This window comes from Xyrauchen texanus, chromosome 4 (assembly GCF_025860055.1).
Source record: "Xyrauchen texanus isolate HMW12.3.18 chromosome 4, RBS_HiC_50CHRs, whole genome shotgun sequence".
Taxonomy (NCBI): domain Eukaryota; kingdom Metazoa; phylum Chordata; class Actinopteri; order Cypriniformes; family Catostomidae; genus Xyrauchen; species Xyrauchen texanus.
This window is the reverse complement of record NC_068279.1, coordinates 56,279,017-56,295,048: the sequence shown is the minus strand read 5'-3', so window position 1 is coordinate 56,295,048 and position 16,032 is coordinate 56,279,017. Positions and strand designations below refer to the sequence as shown.

The following is a 16,032-nucleotide window of genomic DNA, read 5'->3' as shown; positions in this document are numbered from 1 at the left end:
AATTACACAGTGATGATTAATCGACTTTATAGACATTACAGTTTTATCGTCTGTTAATGCTGATCTTCTGTAAAGCTGCTTTGAAACGATGTGTGTTGTGAAAGGTGCTATACAAATAAAATTGACTTGACTTGAATAAAAAAGAGAATCATCTTGCCTAGTGGTCTCAAACTTATGGATATTTTCCAACTGCTCACTTTAAGCTGCTGAAGTTCACTTTTCTCAATCTGTACACTATTGACACTATGGTCTAATTATTGTTAGATATGCCTGAAAATGGACAGTAAACCAATCATTCAGTGACCCTTTCAAATGAACTTCTTGTTAGCTTGCAGAAATGCACAGATGCATCCAAACTTCACACACTGAACGGATCTCTCCAGGCAGGAATCAGATTTCCCAGTGTTCTCTCCTCCCTCGTTCTTTCCTCTCTTTCTGTAATGGTGAGCCAGTGTGTCTGGCGTTCCTCTCGCTCATCCCCTCCTCCACTTTCCAAACACACAGACGGAGAGTCGAGGCCTGTGATTTTAAAAGACCATCAACCCCTCATCTGTCCATCTGATCATCTGGATGAACTCAAGCACTCTGTAAATTCAGACACGCACACACACAACCGCCAGCACAACTCTTACCTTCAAAGTAACAGCTAGAGGATGAGGAAAGACCTTTTTTGGATTTACAGCCCACCAATTTCAAACAAATCTCCAACATTTTCATTTGCTTTCAATACGTCCTCTTGAAATAAATATTCCAGTTCCTCTTGAACGATATTTCCGTGCTCTCCGTTACCAAGCGTTTGTACCACCAAAAATGTACCACCCAGACACACAGAAAAGTTTCACCACAAAGTTTAGTTGTTTTAATGTAATTTATAATACAAGAATAAAGTCAAGGATCAGTTTTCCTGATAAAAAAGCTTGACATCTTGAACCCACAGCTGCTTCGAATTCACGCAGATTTTCTAGCGAATTTCCAGAGAAAGAGGCTCCATTTTTTCCCCCGTTCCAGTTTCACTCGGTTTCTCTTTCCAGAGAGGAACATTCAGCAGTTCAAATGTAGAGTTTTCCCAAACAAATGTTTTTGAAAGTTGAATGAACTACTTTGATGCAAGTGTTGTGTTTATCATAGCAACATGCGCTCCGGTCGTCCGAGTGTCGATTCAGAGGAAAAGCAGGACGCTCGTGCTGAACTCTGCCAACAAAGAGGCCCTTTCAGGATCAGACCGCTGGACTCGATGACATCAGTGCACTGGACCCGCCCACCTCCACACACACACACACACACACACACACCCCCACTGAAAAACATGCAGCAGCCCAGCTGAGCAACATTATCTGCTATGAGCGAGTGTAACTGGAATCTGCCTTTGTCTTTCAGCTTCACACGCCCCTCCTACACCTCCTACACCTCTCTCTCTCTCTCTCTCTCTCCAAATGTTTTCAGTTTTAAACAAAGAGACTTGAGCACAAGTGCACTCAGTGTCAACACAATCATTCCTTCAAAACTGTCTCAAGGAATTACTGTCACAAATCACTTCCCATCATGCATTTTAAATGCTGCAAGTAACTTTTTTATTATTAGTCAACAATATCATGATAACCATTAAACAAAGACTGTAATCATAAAACTTAGAATTTTCCCTAAAGGCAAGTAATTTGCATCCCTGATTAATAGTTTATTCCATCAGAAGGACACAGGCTAGTTTTTAATTCAATCTATTATCAAATTCAATCTATTATCCTCTATAAAACTGGACAATATGGCTTTTTGTCCTGTTTAAATTTTTTTACAATTTGAGAATTGAAAAGCTTTCATACAAGGTAGGACTTAACCTTTACTAATATTTAATAGTGTTGAATATTCGAGTTTAGCTATATTAACAAATTCCGGAATATTTATTGTCCTTGATATTACTGACGTTTAAAGTAGACATGTGGTGCAATATCAGAAATTTTGAAGCCAATGCAAAAAAAATATAAGATTTGTATTTGTTACTATGTGCATTTTGCAATATTTTACAAAGGGTTTAAATGACCCTTCACTAAGCTACGCCCCACTTGGTTACGGTTGCTCGCTCTGACAAGTACAGCAGAACTCCCCATAGAAATGAATTGGAAGTTGCAGTGAACGGTGCGTTTTTGGCAAAATATTCTTAGAAACGTCGGCTGGAATGAAGAGTGACAGTGACCACATTTACATGCACTTAAGAAAACTGTTTATTCCAGGGTTTTAGCTGTAAGTAGTGTTCTGAAAGGGCATGTAAACAAGAACGCTGATTTCCTTAGGCTGTTTAAGGGATTTTGAGAAAGCGGTTTAATATACCTAGGTGTCTCTCAGAGAGACTTACCATTGTCATGTAAACACACAAGTGGTGTTCTGATGGGTGCGCGTGTGTGGAACAGACCGGACAACAAAAGTTCTAGGATGGAACCCAACAACAAGTCAAAACAGTGGAACGAATTCAACATTTCTGGGAGTACAGTGGGAAAAACACATATATTGTAAATATACCCATTTATACACACCAATGTAAAATATCGTCTGTCCCTTACGTCCGCATATATGTGCTCGTGCATTGGGGGAATCCCAGAGTTTTGTATTAGAAACCCCACTAATGCAGCGCAATTCTGCTGCAGGTCACGGTAAAGAGTTAAGGAAATGAACACAGCAACAGCTCTGGAATATCTGGAAATGAAGCATATCAACAGAGAGTAAAAAAGTGAAGTCTACCTCAGATCCCATGTTTGTGTTTTACACAAGTGTCGCAGGGAAATGATGTTGCTGTGGAGAAAGCAGCTTACCTATAAGTATACAGGAGTAAAGAGTACGCCGCTTAAACAGTACATGCAAACGGAAACGCTGTTTTCTCGCAATATACCGCTTTCTGGTGTCCATAGTCAGTGTAAAGCATATTCACCTAAAGTTTTTTGTAAGAGAAATTGTTAAGTTACACAGTAATCGGATTAAAAACTGTGGAGACTGTGAATCAGAATAAAGGCAAATGATTATTACAGTCACTTGAAAAGAGAAAAACTTGATTTAATGGTGATTACACATCTAATATCTTTAACATAAGTGAACAGAACTGCTAATAATGTCTCATAACACTCATTTTCATGCTGTGAAATCTTTATTAACGAATCGATTTTACTATGACCTGAATCAATAACTAAATGAATTAAAGTTCAGTTATTAGCTTTAATTTATCTTAGAGTAAATGTAGGTGTCCTCGCTGATGTTAAACATGTTCATTTGGGAATGAGGAATGACACTGTTTAATCCATAACAAGCTCTTCTCTACATTTATTTAAAGACTTTACTTTTTTTTAAAAAAAACACACACACAGCAAGCATCCTCTCTATGTACCTCCTGTCACTATTACATGTGTAAACAAAGTTTTTTTAAAATATTTGGATCAATTAGATAAAATCTCACTTAAAGGTGCACTCAGTAACTTGTGTCTTAGTGTCATCTTGGACTTGCATCTTTGGATGCAGCATCATTTAAAATCAAAAGATTTCAGTTTTATATGCCATTGTAGAAATGTAGTATTCAGTCCGCCCCCATGTGCGGACCCTCTCCATGTAGAATTAAACAGCTTTTATAAGGTTACTGATATGACTGGAGTCTTCATTTTAATTTGGTGCTTGTGATTTCCTACATACAATATAATACAAAATAACAATTCATGTCTTTATAAGTTAAACTTATGTAACGAGGAAAAATGACTGAGTGCACCTTTAGAACTCCTCAAACACACATTCCCCCCGTAAGATATAAACAAGTCAGTCCACTTGAGCCTTCTCCCATTCCATCCGTCACATATTCTAACCACTTCTGGGGCTGGGATAGTGGATGGGCTAGTTTTTAGAACCTTTTATGCTTCTATGATGAGCTCAGAATCCCATGCTGCATTGCAATGTAAACAATATGATGGCACACTTCCCCAGAATAGCATTCGCAATCACATCATAATTACTCATTATAAATATCTAAAAATCATATGCTTTTGATAATATACCTTTATGATCTGTCAGTGCATCTGCTGTGAAGTGTATGGTGACAGTTTTTAAAATTAAAGTGCACATTAAAGAACTTAATCAAAACAGGAAAAACTCAATTGTGAAAAGGTCAACTTTGGTGGTAAACAGTGGTCAGCACAATAGCCCTAGTGCCAGCTCTCCTAACCAACATTATAAGGTTTGGACAGCAATATTGCTTATGATTGGCAGAAAACTGCATTATAATGTCAGTCTTCCAGTTATATTTGAAATTACATCACAGTTAACAAATACAATTATATCATGTATAATGGCAACCAAAATCCAACGTTCTGATAAAACGCACCTAACGACAAGAAAATATATTCACAATGCGAATCAGCGGCACACAAATCCTGCAGGTCTTTGTTCTGGCAGACGCTGTAAGCCTCTGCAAAAGCAGCATTAGCGTTCGTCTGGACTGACATCACAGTCTCTGAATGAGTCGAGCGGCATCTCCAGACAGACGGGAACCTCAAGCTCACGAATCCAGGAGTGTCTGTCAGTTACATGAAATACTCTCTCAAGTTTCCACTCGTAAGAGTGAGAGAATGACTGCAAATCCGACGGAGATATGACTGTGTCAGTATATTGCAGCCAGGAAGAGTGAAATCCAGTGGATGTCTGAACTGATGCATAACACCAGCCTGGTGATCTGCTCCATTTACACAAACACTCATTTCATTTCATTTCAAAAACAACAGAGCAGAGCATGAAACCCCTTAAAGACAATGACTTCTCAGGTAGAAAAATTATAATTTGTGTCTTTGGTTAAAAAGGTTAGATCAACCCAAAATAACCATTCAGGAAAAACAACTTATTTACTAAAAATGTTGGAAGTTCTCCATGTGTTTCCGACACTACCCATTCTCATTACCGCTACTGATGTTAAATCTGTGGCAAAATGCATTTCATAATCAATTTTGAACACTAAATTCATTTTTAAATAGCTTTGTAAGATGAAGCAATAATTTTTGCGTTAGGTCACACCATTACCGCAATGCACTTTATCACTACAGCAACATTTATATACATGTTGCGTTAATGAAAAACTATGATTGCAGTTATTATAAGACATTGCAGATAATCTCCATATAGCCAAAATATCAACAGATATACCAACTTGACAGATTGTTCTACCAACTTCAAGGTTTTTAATCTTGTTGTGTGTAAAAGGTTGTTTGATAAATGTATATGTGAAAGAGATAGAAAAGTAGAGATAGTCTAAGTTTTAAAACCTTAAGTTTGTATTTAACTATAAATTATTCTCATTACAGAGTTGCTTAGAGCAACCATTAGACACATATTTACAAAAAAAACGATTTGGATTCCTCTGAAATATATAAAGCCAAACAAGATATGTAATGATATCAATTGTTTCAGTAATGATATCAATTGTTTTTTAAACCAATCTTGGCACAAATAACACCCAGCCGTTGATCCTAGATGGGGTAGTCAAATACGTTGAGGAATTCTGCTACCTCGGCTGTAAAGTGACCAAAAAATGGTGGAAAAGATGCTGACATTGGGAATCGCATCAACAGAGCATGCCAAGCATAGTTTGCCCTGAGCAAGGTATGGAAGTCATCTACCATATCCAAGAACCCGAAACTTCACATCTTTGGTGCTTGTGTAGAGCTCCTGTATGACTGTGAAACTTGGTGTATCACATAGCAAAACATCAAACATTTGCAGGTGTTTGACAATAAATGCCTTTGTCATATCCTACGGCCCAACCGCATCTCAAATCAAGATCTGCTTCAGCTTACCAACAGAAATGCAATGGCCAATGAAATCAAGAAACGTAAGTGACCTGGTCATGCCCTCCGTCGGCCTCCCCAAGACATCAGCAGAACTGTGCTTGAAGGGAACCCCCCAAGGCAATCGTAGACCCGGGTGAACTAGACACATGGAGTGGAATGGTAGCAAAAGAAGCTTAAGGCAAGCGCAAAACATGACGGACAACCACGAGGCATGGAGACATTGGGCTGATGCGCTATGCTCCTCTTAGGAGCCATAGCAAGCACACACTAAATTTTGATATGTAAAGTTGTAATAACTTGTTAATTATTTTTCAAAATTCTCAGCTTCTCAGATTTTTACAATGACTTCAGACCTCCTTTTACATGTTCCAAAAGAAGAAATAAAATGAACACTGTTTAATACTTTCTGTTAAAGGTTTGTTCAAATCACTATGAGCAATAGTAAGAGTGATGCTTGACTTTTCAAACAGCACTAATATGTGAATGTTGAAAGGGTTTCCTCTGGTGCTTAGTGCTGGAGAGGCAGGTTTAGTGAAAAAGAGGGGGAGGTGACAGATGTAGAAACATGAAGCACATTGTTCAGAGATGAGCTCACTTATATAATCCACTCGCAGTATGTGAACAGTTAGCTGATGTACACAGCACTCGCTCGCTGTAACCTTCATTAAAACACTCAGCGCTTTTTCCAAACGGAATGGTACGAGTGAATGAGGGCTGATGTAGTGTGACGTGCTGAACTGTAGTGTCAATTTATGTGTGCTATTAATGTGAATCATGTAGTTAACTGAGGAATCTCTGCAGGCTTGGAGCTTTAGTGTGAATGTAAACCTGATCCAGGTGTGTGTGTGTGTGTGAGAACCGCTGGCAGATCACAGAACGACTGGCGTCACACTCAAATAATCCACACACACACACCTGGATCAGGTTAACATTCGGCCCGACTCTCAGCTGACCCAGTTTTTTCTGAGAGAGCAGAATATGGACTCAGACTCAGAATATAGAGCAGATGTTTACATCAGGACTGGTTCAGTCCACACAGGGTTTGGCTGGTTAATGTCACCTAGTTAATCCCTGCTAGATGCTGGAACTACATCATTATGATGGCACAAAGCAGCTTTCTCCATTGACAGCCTTTCAAGATTAGCAGTGTATTCTGTTGAAATACTTTTTCCAAGCATCATATAAAACACAGGTATTTAATCATTATTAGAGTATCTTTGAGTGATTCATTATTTCTGAAGGGCTCTTAAAAGACTTAAAATGCCTTTTAACTAGGGCTGAAACGATTAGTCGACATTATCAACAAACAAATAAAAAATTGTAGACAAACATTTTCATAGTCAAACAGTCGTTTCATCTCATTCAACGTAACATGAGATCACCTCAACCCTCTGGGGTCGACGGAAGCGCCGGTGCGTCCTGCTGGATTTTTCCGTCATTACAGCGGAAACAACTTAAAATACTCCATCATTTTGAGGTATACAGATAAGTGTAAGACATCATTAGAGACTAGAAAGGGTCTACTTTTATTTGTGTATACTCACAATAACAACAAAACCTTGTGCTTTTGTAAAATAAAGAAAATAAAAAGGGTGAGCTATAAGACGTCTCTGTCTCCACGAGCATATTTCTGAAAGACGTCGCAAAAATGAACTGAAACTCCGCGAATACTTATCACACAAACATGAAACATATGTCTAAAGAAAGCTTAAAATGTCTATTTAAATTTAAAACAAATATTCTCCTGAAATGTAATCTGTATGAAACAAAGCGATGTAAATGTTCTCTTGGCTCAGCTAATTATCTCTAATGTGATCACACCCACGGGCAGAGGACGCTATTCATACGCTAATGTGCCGAGACGATCAATGCAAATGCTAAACGCCCCTGACTGTGCCTTAATAACATCAAATTCATTCACTTTTCCTGCGCATTTGGGAGATCGCACAATACACAGGCGAGGAAACTCCTGTATAGTGACGAAGAGTTATAATTTTCCTCAGAAGAAGAGCGGGACTCTGATGAACGTTTGTATTTTGAAGAGAGACTTGATCCAGACGAGGATACAATTTCAGACGAGTAAGTAATTTAGTTTTCATTAGTTGACATGCTATTTTATATAAACATGTACATATTTTACTAGTGGGACTGTTTCCAGAATTGCCAGACAAGATTCAGAGTATTGACATTTGAAATATGTCCTAATAAGCAAGTTTTAGTTACATTTAAATGCCGTTTTGGCTAAAGCAGGTATTTAAATTGTATGCTGAATGATAAAAATATGATATGTAATATGATATAAAATTATAAGAATGTTTAGATTATATTTTAACTAGTGATTATGCTGCCTCATTATCATCAACAAAGCTTGTGCTTGCAAATATGTGTTCAGATGTAAATGAGTAAAATGCACTTTAAATTAGAGGTCATTAAGCAGGGCTGTGTTGTGCTCGCTGTGGCACTGCGTGAGCGTGAGCGAGATCTCTCTCTCTCTCTCTCTCTGACTGCGAACAGCTAAACTGCATCACAGACAAATGGTTTCATATTATTGTACATAGAAATGGCTGGCGAGATAAAATAACTTTCTCTTTATAGCAATAAAGAATGTATTTTCTTAATTTCTCCAGTACTGACAGCAGAACCGATAATGTCCGAGCTTACCAAAGCCAGTCCTTCAATAGCCCTTTGTGTGACAACCCTCTCAAATATAAGACAGAAAAAATAAGTCTCAGATTCACTGTCTGTAATTGCAAAATTCTTGCTTCCTTATTGTGACATGATAGCAACCCTTCTGCTGTGATAATGCAACTTCAACTACGCTATCAATATCCAAAGTAGCCGAACGTCATGTCGCATTTTTTCTTGAAGTTGGCAGTAACATATCAAAAGTTTTTAATTAAATATTATGGAGTTATACAAATGTAATCCTTACTGTTTTCTCCAAGGAACTTAGCTTCTTCCTTAGGCACTGGATGAGGTCTGCTCACTCCAGGGAAAATGACTCTAGGGGCAGCGTGTGCCGAACACGTGTTCCACAACAACACTAGGCTGCCCACAGATGCGCCTGCCTAATAATCGGCTTGATATGCGTGGATATTGGCCGATGCCGATTATGTAAAAATGCAAAAAATCGTCCGATTAATCGTCCGGCCGATTAATCGGTCAACCTCTAGTTAAAACTGCCCCATTGAGCAATAATTATGGGCAATACACTGCTTAGTCTAATTATATTTATACAACATACCATCTACTGCCATTACATTCCCTCACATCTGTATATAACAGATATGTATTTGTACAGACGTGTATATATATATATATATATATATATATATATATATATATATATATATATATATATATATATATATACTTCTATTTGCCATTCACTTTTTATTAGATTTTTATTATTATTATCTCTGTCTTGTTGCTGTATTGTTTGTGCAATAAAGCTCATTCTGAGAAGTACGTTTTAGCTAGTTAAAATGATAATTCTTCATGTCATTAATTAGGTTTGAACTTTACACTGGTACTTTTCTACTTGCATAAAAAAATGCCTTCATTACTCACTGAAATGCACAAAGTACGTAATTATTGATCTTTGTAAATGCATTTTCACTAGCAGAATTTCACAATGACCTGTCATTCACTCTTGATAAAAATAACCCATATCTATAATTAATGCAGTATATAATTATATATATTAGTTGAAAACCCAATGTCACATATAAACTATAGCTACTAGTATTTTTTATTTTATTTCAATGAATAATTACATAGTTGCATGTGCGGATGTTAAATTACTGATATAAAATTTAGCATGTTAAATTCAGTATTTCAGATAGCTTGAAATTGAAGAGTAATTAAATATATCTTAAACGGTTTTTTTACAAGTTAAAATCACATTGTAGATATATGAAATGAACTTTGCCAAGAATTCACATTATTACTACTGAAATTGAATTGTAGAAATGTATAATTCATATCCTGCTCATGATTAGATGTTGAAAGGGCTTGTGATTAAATTCATCTCGTACATGATCCATTGAGCACTCTTGCAGTTTATGTACAATTACTCTACCCACAAGAAAACTGAATCATTGTCAGGTTAGTTTGACACCTGATATTTACAGGAAATGGACCCTTTTCACATATCCAGGTTTGAATTTGGAAGTAAACTATAGCAGGTTAAACTTGTAAAGCTGTGAAGGAGAGACCACAGAATATTAAATTTTTGCGTACCTGTTTTTTACAACCGCAAAAGAAAATGTCCTCCATTACGCTTTCACAGTTTTCCAAACAGAAGGCAAAAAATGGAGAGCGGTGGATTATGATAACAAGAAGAGAGAAGATGACAAATCTTCTGTTACTCTCTCAGCAGCTGGATTATAAACATCTCGTTTTTAAAAAACAATTCAACGGAAACAAAATTCAAAGTATAATGTTATAAATTTACACAAAATAATACAAAATTGCAAATATTAAAATGTTTGCAAGATTTATGCTGCTAAATAAGGTAGCTGTGTCCAGTTGTGCAGTCCACCTTTAACGTCAGAGTGACATCAGCAGGAACAGCCAATACAACTGGCAGTATAGTGACTGGAAGACCTCCAGTGATCAAATCACTGTCAGTCTGAACGGCTTTTCTGAACTCTGAATGGATGTTCATATCGGAATAAATTGACCTGTCTTTCTCCTATTAAACTGTGTGTGTTTCCTTGTAGATTAAAGACATCCTAAAGCCAGAGATCACGGAGCAGATCATCCTCGAGACAAGACAGCGCCTGGTTGAGCATGAAGGCTAAAGAACAAAATAATTCTGATTCAGCATTTTCATAATTAAATGTAACATATATACATATATATATATATATATATATATATATATATATATATATATATATATATATATGCTTTTCAGTAAATAAAATTTTCAGAAAAACAATTGCCTTATTGTTGCTTATACAAATCAAAAAGCCCTCACTGTCTGTGTAAGAGACTCGATGGGCATTTTAATAAAAGAGATGGGCATTTTGTAATCTTATTACAAAATAATTTATTTGAATGGAATTAGTAGTTTATCCATTAGAAATGTAGTCAGTCTGTAGTGATGAACTGAGTTAGTTCTCAAATTTGTATTTGCTGTTGTTAATTGCTTGATGTTAACTATTGATGACCAAATTAATACCATGTAATTCTTTCTAAAGACTGGTCCAAAATCTTAGGAATAATCACAATAATTTTACAAACCGCAAAATAAATGATGATATGTGTAGAAAAGTGGTTTAGGTTGGAGTAGGACATCGAACTGAACGTTAAACCGATATTTTCAGTTCATGATGATATGTGTAGAAAAGTGGTTTCTGTTGGAGTAGGACATCGAACTGAATGTTAAACCGATATTTTGAGTTCATAATGATGATGATATGTGTAGAAAAGCGGTTTAGGTTGGAGTAGGACATCGAACTGAACGGTAAAACCGATATTTTGAGTTCATGATGATGATATGTGTAGAAAAGAGGTTTAGGTTGGAGTAGGACATCGAACTGAACGTTAAACCGATATTTTTAGTTCATAATTGTGATGATATGTGTAGAAAAGTGGTTTAGGTTGGAGTAGGACATCGAACTGAACATTAAACCGATATTTTGAGTTCATAATGATGATGATATGTGTAGAAAAGTGGTTTAGGTTGGAGTAGGACATCGAACTGAACGTTAAACCGATATTTTGAGTTCATAATGGTGATGATATGTGTAGAAAAGTGGTTTAGGTTGGAGTAGGACATCGAACTGAACGTTAAACCGATATTTTGAGTTCATAATGGTGATGATATGTGTAGAAAAGTGGTTTAGGTTGGAGTAGGACATCGAACTGAACGTTAAACCGATATTTATTTAATACATTGAAGTCTATGAAGTGAGTGATATTTATACGAGTAAAGGGTCATCACATGACTCGAGTCAGCGCTGCAGAATACATTGAAGTCTATAAAGTGAGTGATATTTATACGTGTAAAGGGTCATCACATGACTCGTGTCAGTGCTGCAGAATACATTGAAGTCTATAAAGTGAGTGATATTTATACGAGTAAAGGGTCATCACATGACTCGAGCCAGCTCTGCAGAATACATTGAAGTCTATAAAGTGAGTGATATTTATACGTGTAAAGGGTCATCACATGACTCACGTCAGTGCAACAGAATACATTGAAGTCTATAAAGTGAGTGATATTTATACGTGTAAAGGGTTATCACATGACTCGTGTCAGCGCTGCAGAATACATTGAAGTCTATAAAGTGAGTTATATTTATACGTGTAAAGGGTCATCACATGACTCACTTCAGTGCAACAGAATACATTGAAGTCTATGAAGTGAGTGATATTTATACGTGTAAAGGGTCATCACATGACTCGTGTCAGCGCTGCAGAATACATTGAAGTCTATAAAGTGAGTGATATTTATACGTGTAAAGGGTCATCACATGACTCACGTCAGTGCAACAGAATACATTGAAGTCTATGAAGTGAGTGATATTTATACGAGTAAAGGGTCATCACATGACTCGAGTCAGCACTGCAGAACACATTGAAGTCTATGAAGTGAGTGATATTTATACGAGTAAAGGGTCATCACATGACTTGAGTCAGCGCTGCAGAACACATTGAAGTCTATGAAGTGAGTGATATTTATACGTGTAAAGGGTCATCACATGACTCGAGTCAGTGCAACAGAATACATTGAAGTCTATGAAGTGAGTGATATTTATACGAGTAAAGGGTCATCACATGACTCGAGTCAGTGCAACAGAATACATTGAAGTCTATGAAGTGAGTGATATTTATACGTGTAAATGGTCATCACATGACTCACGTCAGTGCAACAGAATACATTGAAGTCTATGAAGTGAGTGATATTTATACGTGTAAAGGTTCATCACATGACTCGTGTCAGCGCTGCAGAATACATTGAAGTCTATAAAGTGAGTGATATTTATACGTGTAAAGGGTCATCACATGACTCACGTCAGTGCAACAGAATACATTGAAGTCTATGAAGTGAGTGATATTTATACGAGTAAAGGGTCATCACATGACTCGAGTCAGCGCTGCAGAACACATTGAAGTCTATGAAGTGAGTGATATTTACACGTGTAAAGGGTCATCACATGACTCACGTCAGTGCAACAGAATACATTGAAGTCTATAAAGTGAGTGATATTTATACGAGTAAAGGGTCATCACATGACTCGAGTCAGCGCTGCAGAATACATTGAAGTCTATAAAGTGAGTGATATTTATACGTGTAAAGGGTCATCACATGACTCACGTCAGTGCAACAGAATATATTGAAGTCTATAAAGTGAGTGATATTTATAAGTGTAAAGGGTCATCACATGACTTGTGTCAGCGCTGCAGAATACATTGAAGTCTATGAAGTGAGTGATATTTATACGTGTAAAGGGTCATCACATGACTCACGTCAGTGCAACAGAATACATTGAAGTCTATAAAGTGAGTGATATTTATACGTGTAAAGGGTCATCACATGACTCACGTCAGTGCAACAGAATACATTGAAGTCTATAAAGTGAGTGATATTTATACGAGTAAAGGGTCATCACATGACTCGAGTCAGCGCTGCAGAATACATTGAAGTCTATAAAGTGAGTGATATTTATACGTGTAAAGGGTCATCACATGACTTGTGTCAGTGCAACAGAATACATTGAAGTCTATAAAGTGAGTGATATTTATAAGTGTAAAGGGTCATCACATGACTCGTGTCAGCGCTGCAGAATACATTGAAGTCTATAAAGTGAGTGATATTTATACGTGTAAAGGGTCATCACATGACTCACGTCAGTGCAACAGAATACATTGAAGTCTATAAAGTGAGTGATATTTATACGAGTAAAGGATCATCACATGACTCGAGTCAGCGCTGCAGAATACATTGAAGTCTATAAAGTGAGTGATATTTATACGTGTAAAGGGTCATCACATGACTCACGTCAGTGCAACAGAATACATTGAAGTCTATAAAGTGAGTGATATTTATAAGTGTAAAGGGTCATCACATGACTTGTGTCAGCGCTGCAGAATACATTGAAGTCTATGAAGTGAGTGATATTTATACGAGTAAAGGGTCATCACATGACTTGAGTCAGCGCTGCAGAATACATTGAAGTCTATGAAGTGAGTGATATTTATACGTGTAAAGGGTCATCACATGACTCACGTCAGTGCAACAGAATACATTGAAGTCTATAAAGTGAGTGATATTTATACGAGTAAAGGGTCATCACATGACTCGAGTCAGCGCTGCAGAATACATTGAAGTCTATAAAGTGATCGATATTTATACGTGTAAAGGGTCATCACATGACTCACGTCAGTGCAACAGAATACATTGAAGTCTATAAAGTGAGTGATATTTATAAGTGTAAAGGGTCATCACATGACTCGTGTCAGCGCTGCAGAATACATTGAAGTCTATAAAGTGAGTGATATTTATACGTGTAAAGGGTCATCACATGACTCACGTCAGTGCTTGATATACTTGGATATTGGCCGATGCCGATTATGTTAAAAAATGCACACACAAAAAAAAAATAATCGGCCGATTAATCGGTCAACCTCTACTTTAAATATGCCCATATTACAAAATCAGCATCTTATAATGATTTCTGAAGGATCATGTGACACTGAAGACTGCAGTAATGATGCTGAAAATTCAGCTTTGATCACAGATTGCATTTTACAATATATTCAAATAGAAAACTGTTCATTTAAATTGTAAAATGAGTTCACACAATGTTTTTACTGTATTTTGGATCAAATAAATGTAGTCTTGGTGAGCAGAAGAGACTTCTTTTAAATGGTAGTGTAGGTCTAAAATTAAGTAAAGTCTTTATGTAAAGAAAATGTATAGTCAGATTACATGTTTTCATTTAAAACTTGACTTTGATTATTAAGTCTCCTCACATTCATTCTCTTTCTGTCACATTCCTCATTGATAGGCCCAGGGGAGGGGTCTTTGTCTCCTCAGGTGTGAATCACATCAATATTCATGATCACAGTCCAGATGCACTCTAAACTTTCCAAACAGCTTCAGCTGATGTACATCACAAAGTAAGAGGGAATTATAATGCAAAAATACAAAATAAGTCAATACAGAAGCACTCTTGTTGTGGAGATCTTTGAAGGAAACACCCCGGCGTTACATCTTTAATGCAGATATATTTAATGTGTTACAGCTTTATTAAAGTTAAAATAATACAGAAGCAGATCATGTAAATAACTACAAACTGCGAAAGGGTAATTTCTCTGTGCGGTCAGCGCCTCTTCTATGAGATGTGTGAATGTCCCGATCTAAGGGGGAGAGATTTAAACTGAACCGGCTGATGCACACTCTGTCACGGGACGCTCGTCCCTCGAGCACACACACTTAATGCAGCTAGATTATAACGCGATGACTCGTGACTTATTGAATCATAATATATGTCACTGTGCATTTCTTATTATTTCTTAAATTGTGCAATACTCAGCTTTATTAATAAGAGAGAGTTTGTTTTGAGAGAGGTGAAGTCTTCACCCCATTATACACTGCAACAATATACGTTTATGATTTATTTTGGCTTGTTTTCCAATAAAAATTTATAAAACTAATTTCAAACAATGTACATTTTCTTTAGCATCTATACTGCCGAAGACAAACATGTTATCTGAGAATGATGAATATAATATTTATTATTTTAAAATATCTAAATATCCTTTCAAAAACATGCATTCACCTGAGAAGCAGCGTGTCAGATATTTAGACTTGCTTTAAGAGAACAGATCTTGAATATACGTATATTTTGTCTTTACTGCACGTGCAGAAGTATAACCAAGTGAAAAAATACAATTCTATTTAAGAGGCATTCTTTTAAAGTAAGTCTAAATATCTTATATGTTGCTTCTCAAGTAAATGTATCTTGTTTTAAGGATTTTTAGACAATATGTGGAAAACAAGACTAAAACACTCTATAACAAGAGGATTTTTCAGTGAATTTCTTTACTGAATTAAACTTAATAAAGTATGTTTCCCCTTTAATTCAGTGAATGTCATTATGATGATTTTTTTAAAAGATGATTTTGACCTCTTTATTGTTAATAAACACATTTAATACAACCTTTTAAGTCGGCACAAGCTGAATAATCTGTTAACAACTAATGATTAATC

General features: G+C 36.5%; 1 protein-coding gene across 3 annotated transcripts in view; it reads right to left on the bottom strand.

Moving 5' to 3' along the window:
• LOC127643156 (tyrosine-protein kinase ABL1-like) overlaps positions 1-16,032 on the bottom strand; it is a 52,960-nt gene that overhangs the window by 21,777 nt on the left and 15,151 nt on the right. The window contains exons 1-2 of one of the 3 annotated variants that reach the window (XM_052125751.1): positions 633-1,233; positions 367-519 (exon numbers count right to left, since the gene is read on the bottom strand). The exons of 1 other annotated variant lie outside the window; for it this stretch is intronic. In XM_052125751.1, coding sequence (XP_051981711.1) covers positions 367-519; positions 633-717 — 238 coding nt within the window. In that variant the 5' untranslated portion in view covers positions 718-1,233. Of the gene's footprint in view, positions 1-366; positions 520-632; positions 1,234-16,032 lie in introns of those variants that run through there. One more of the 3 variants, XM_052125753.1, reaches the window with a different exon arrangement.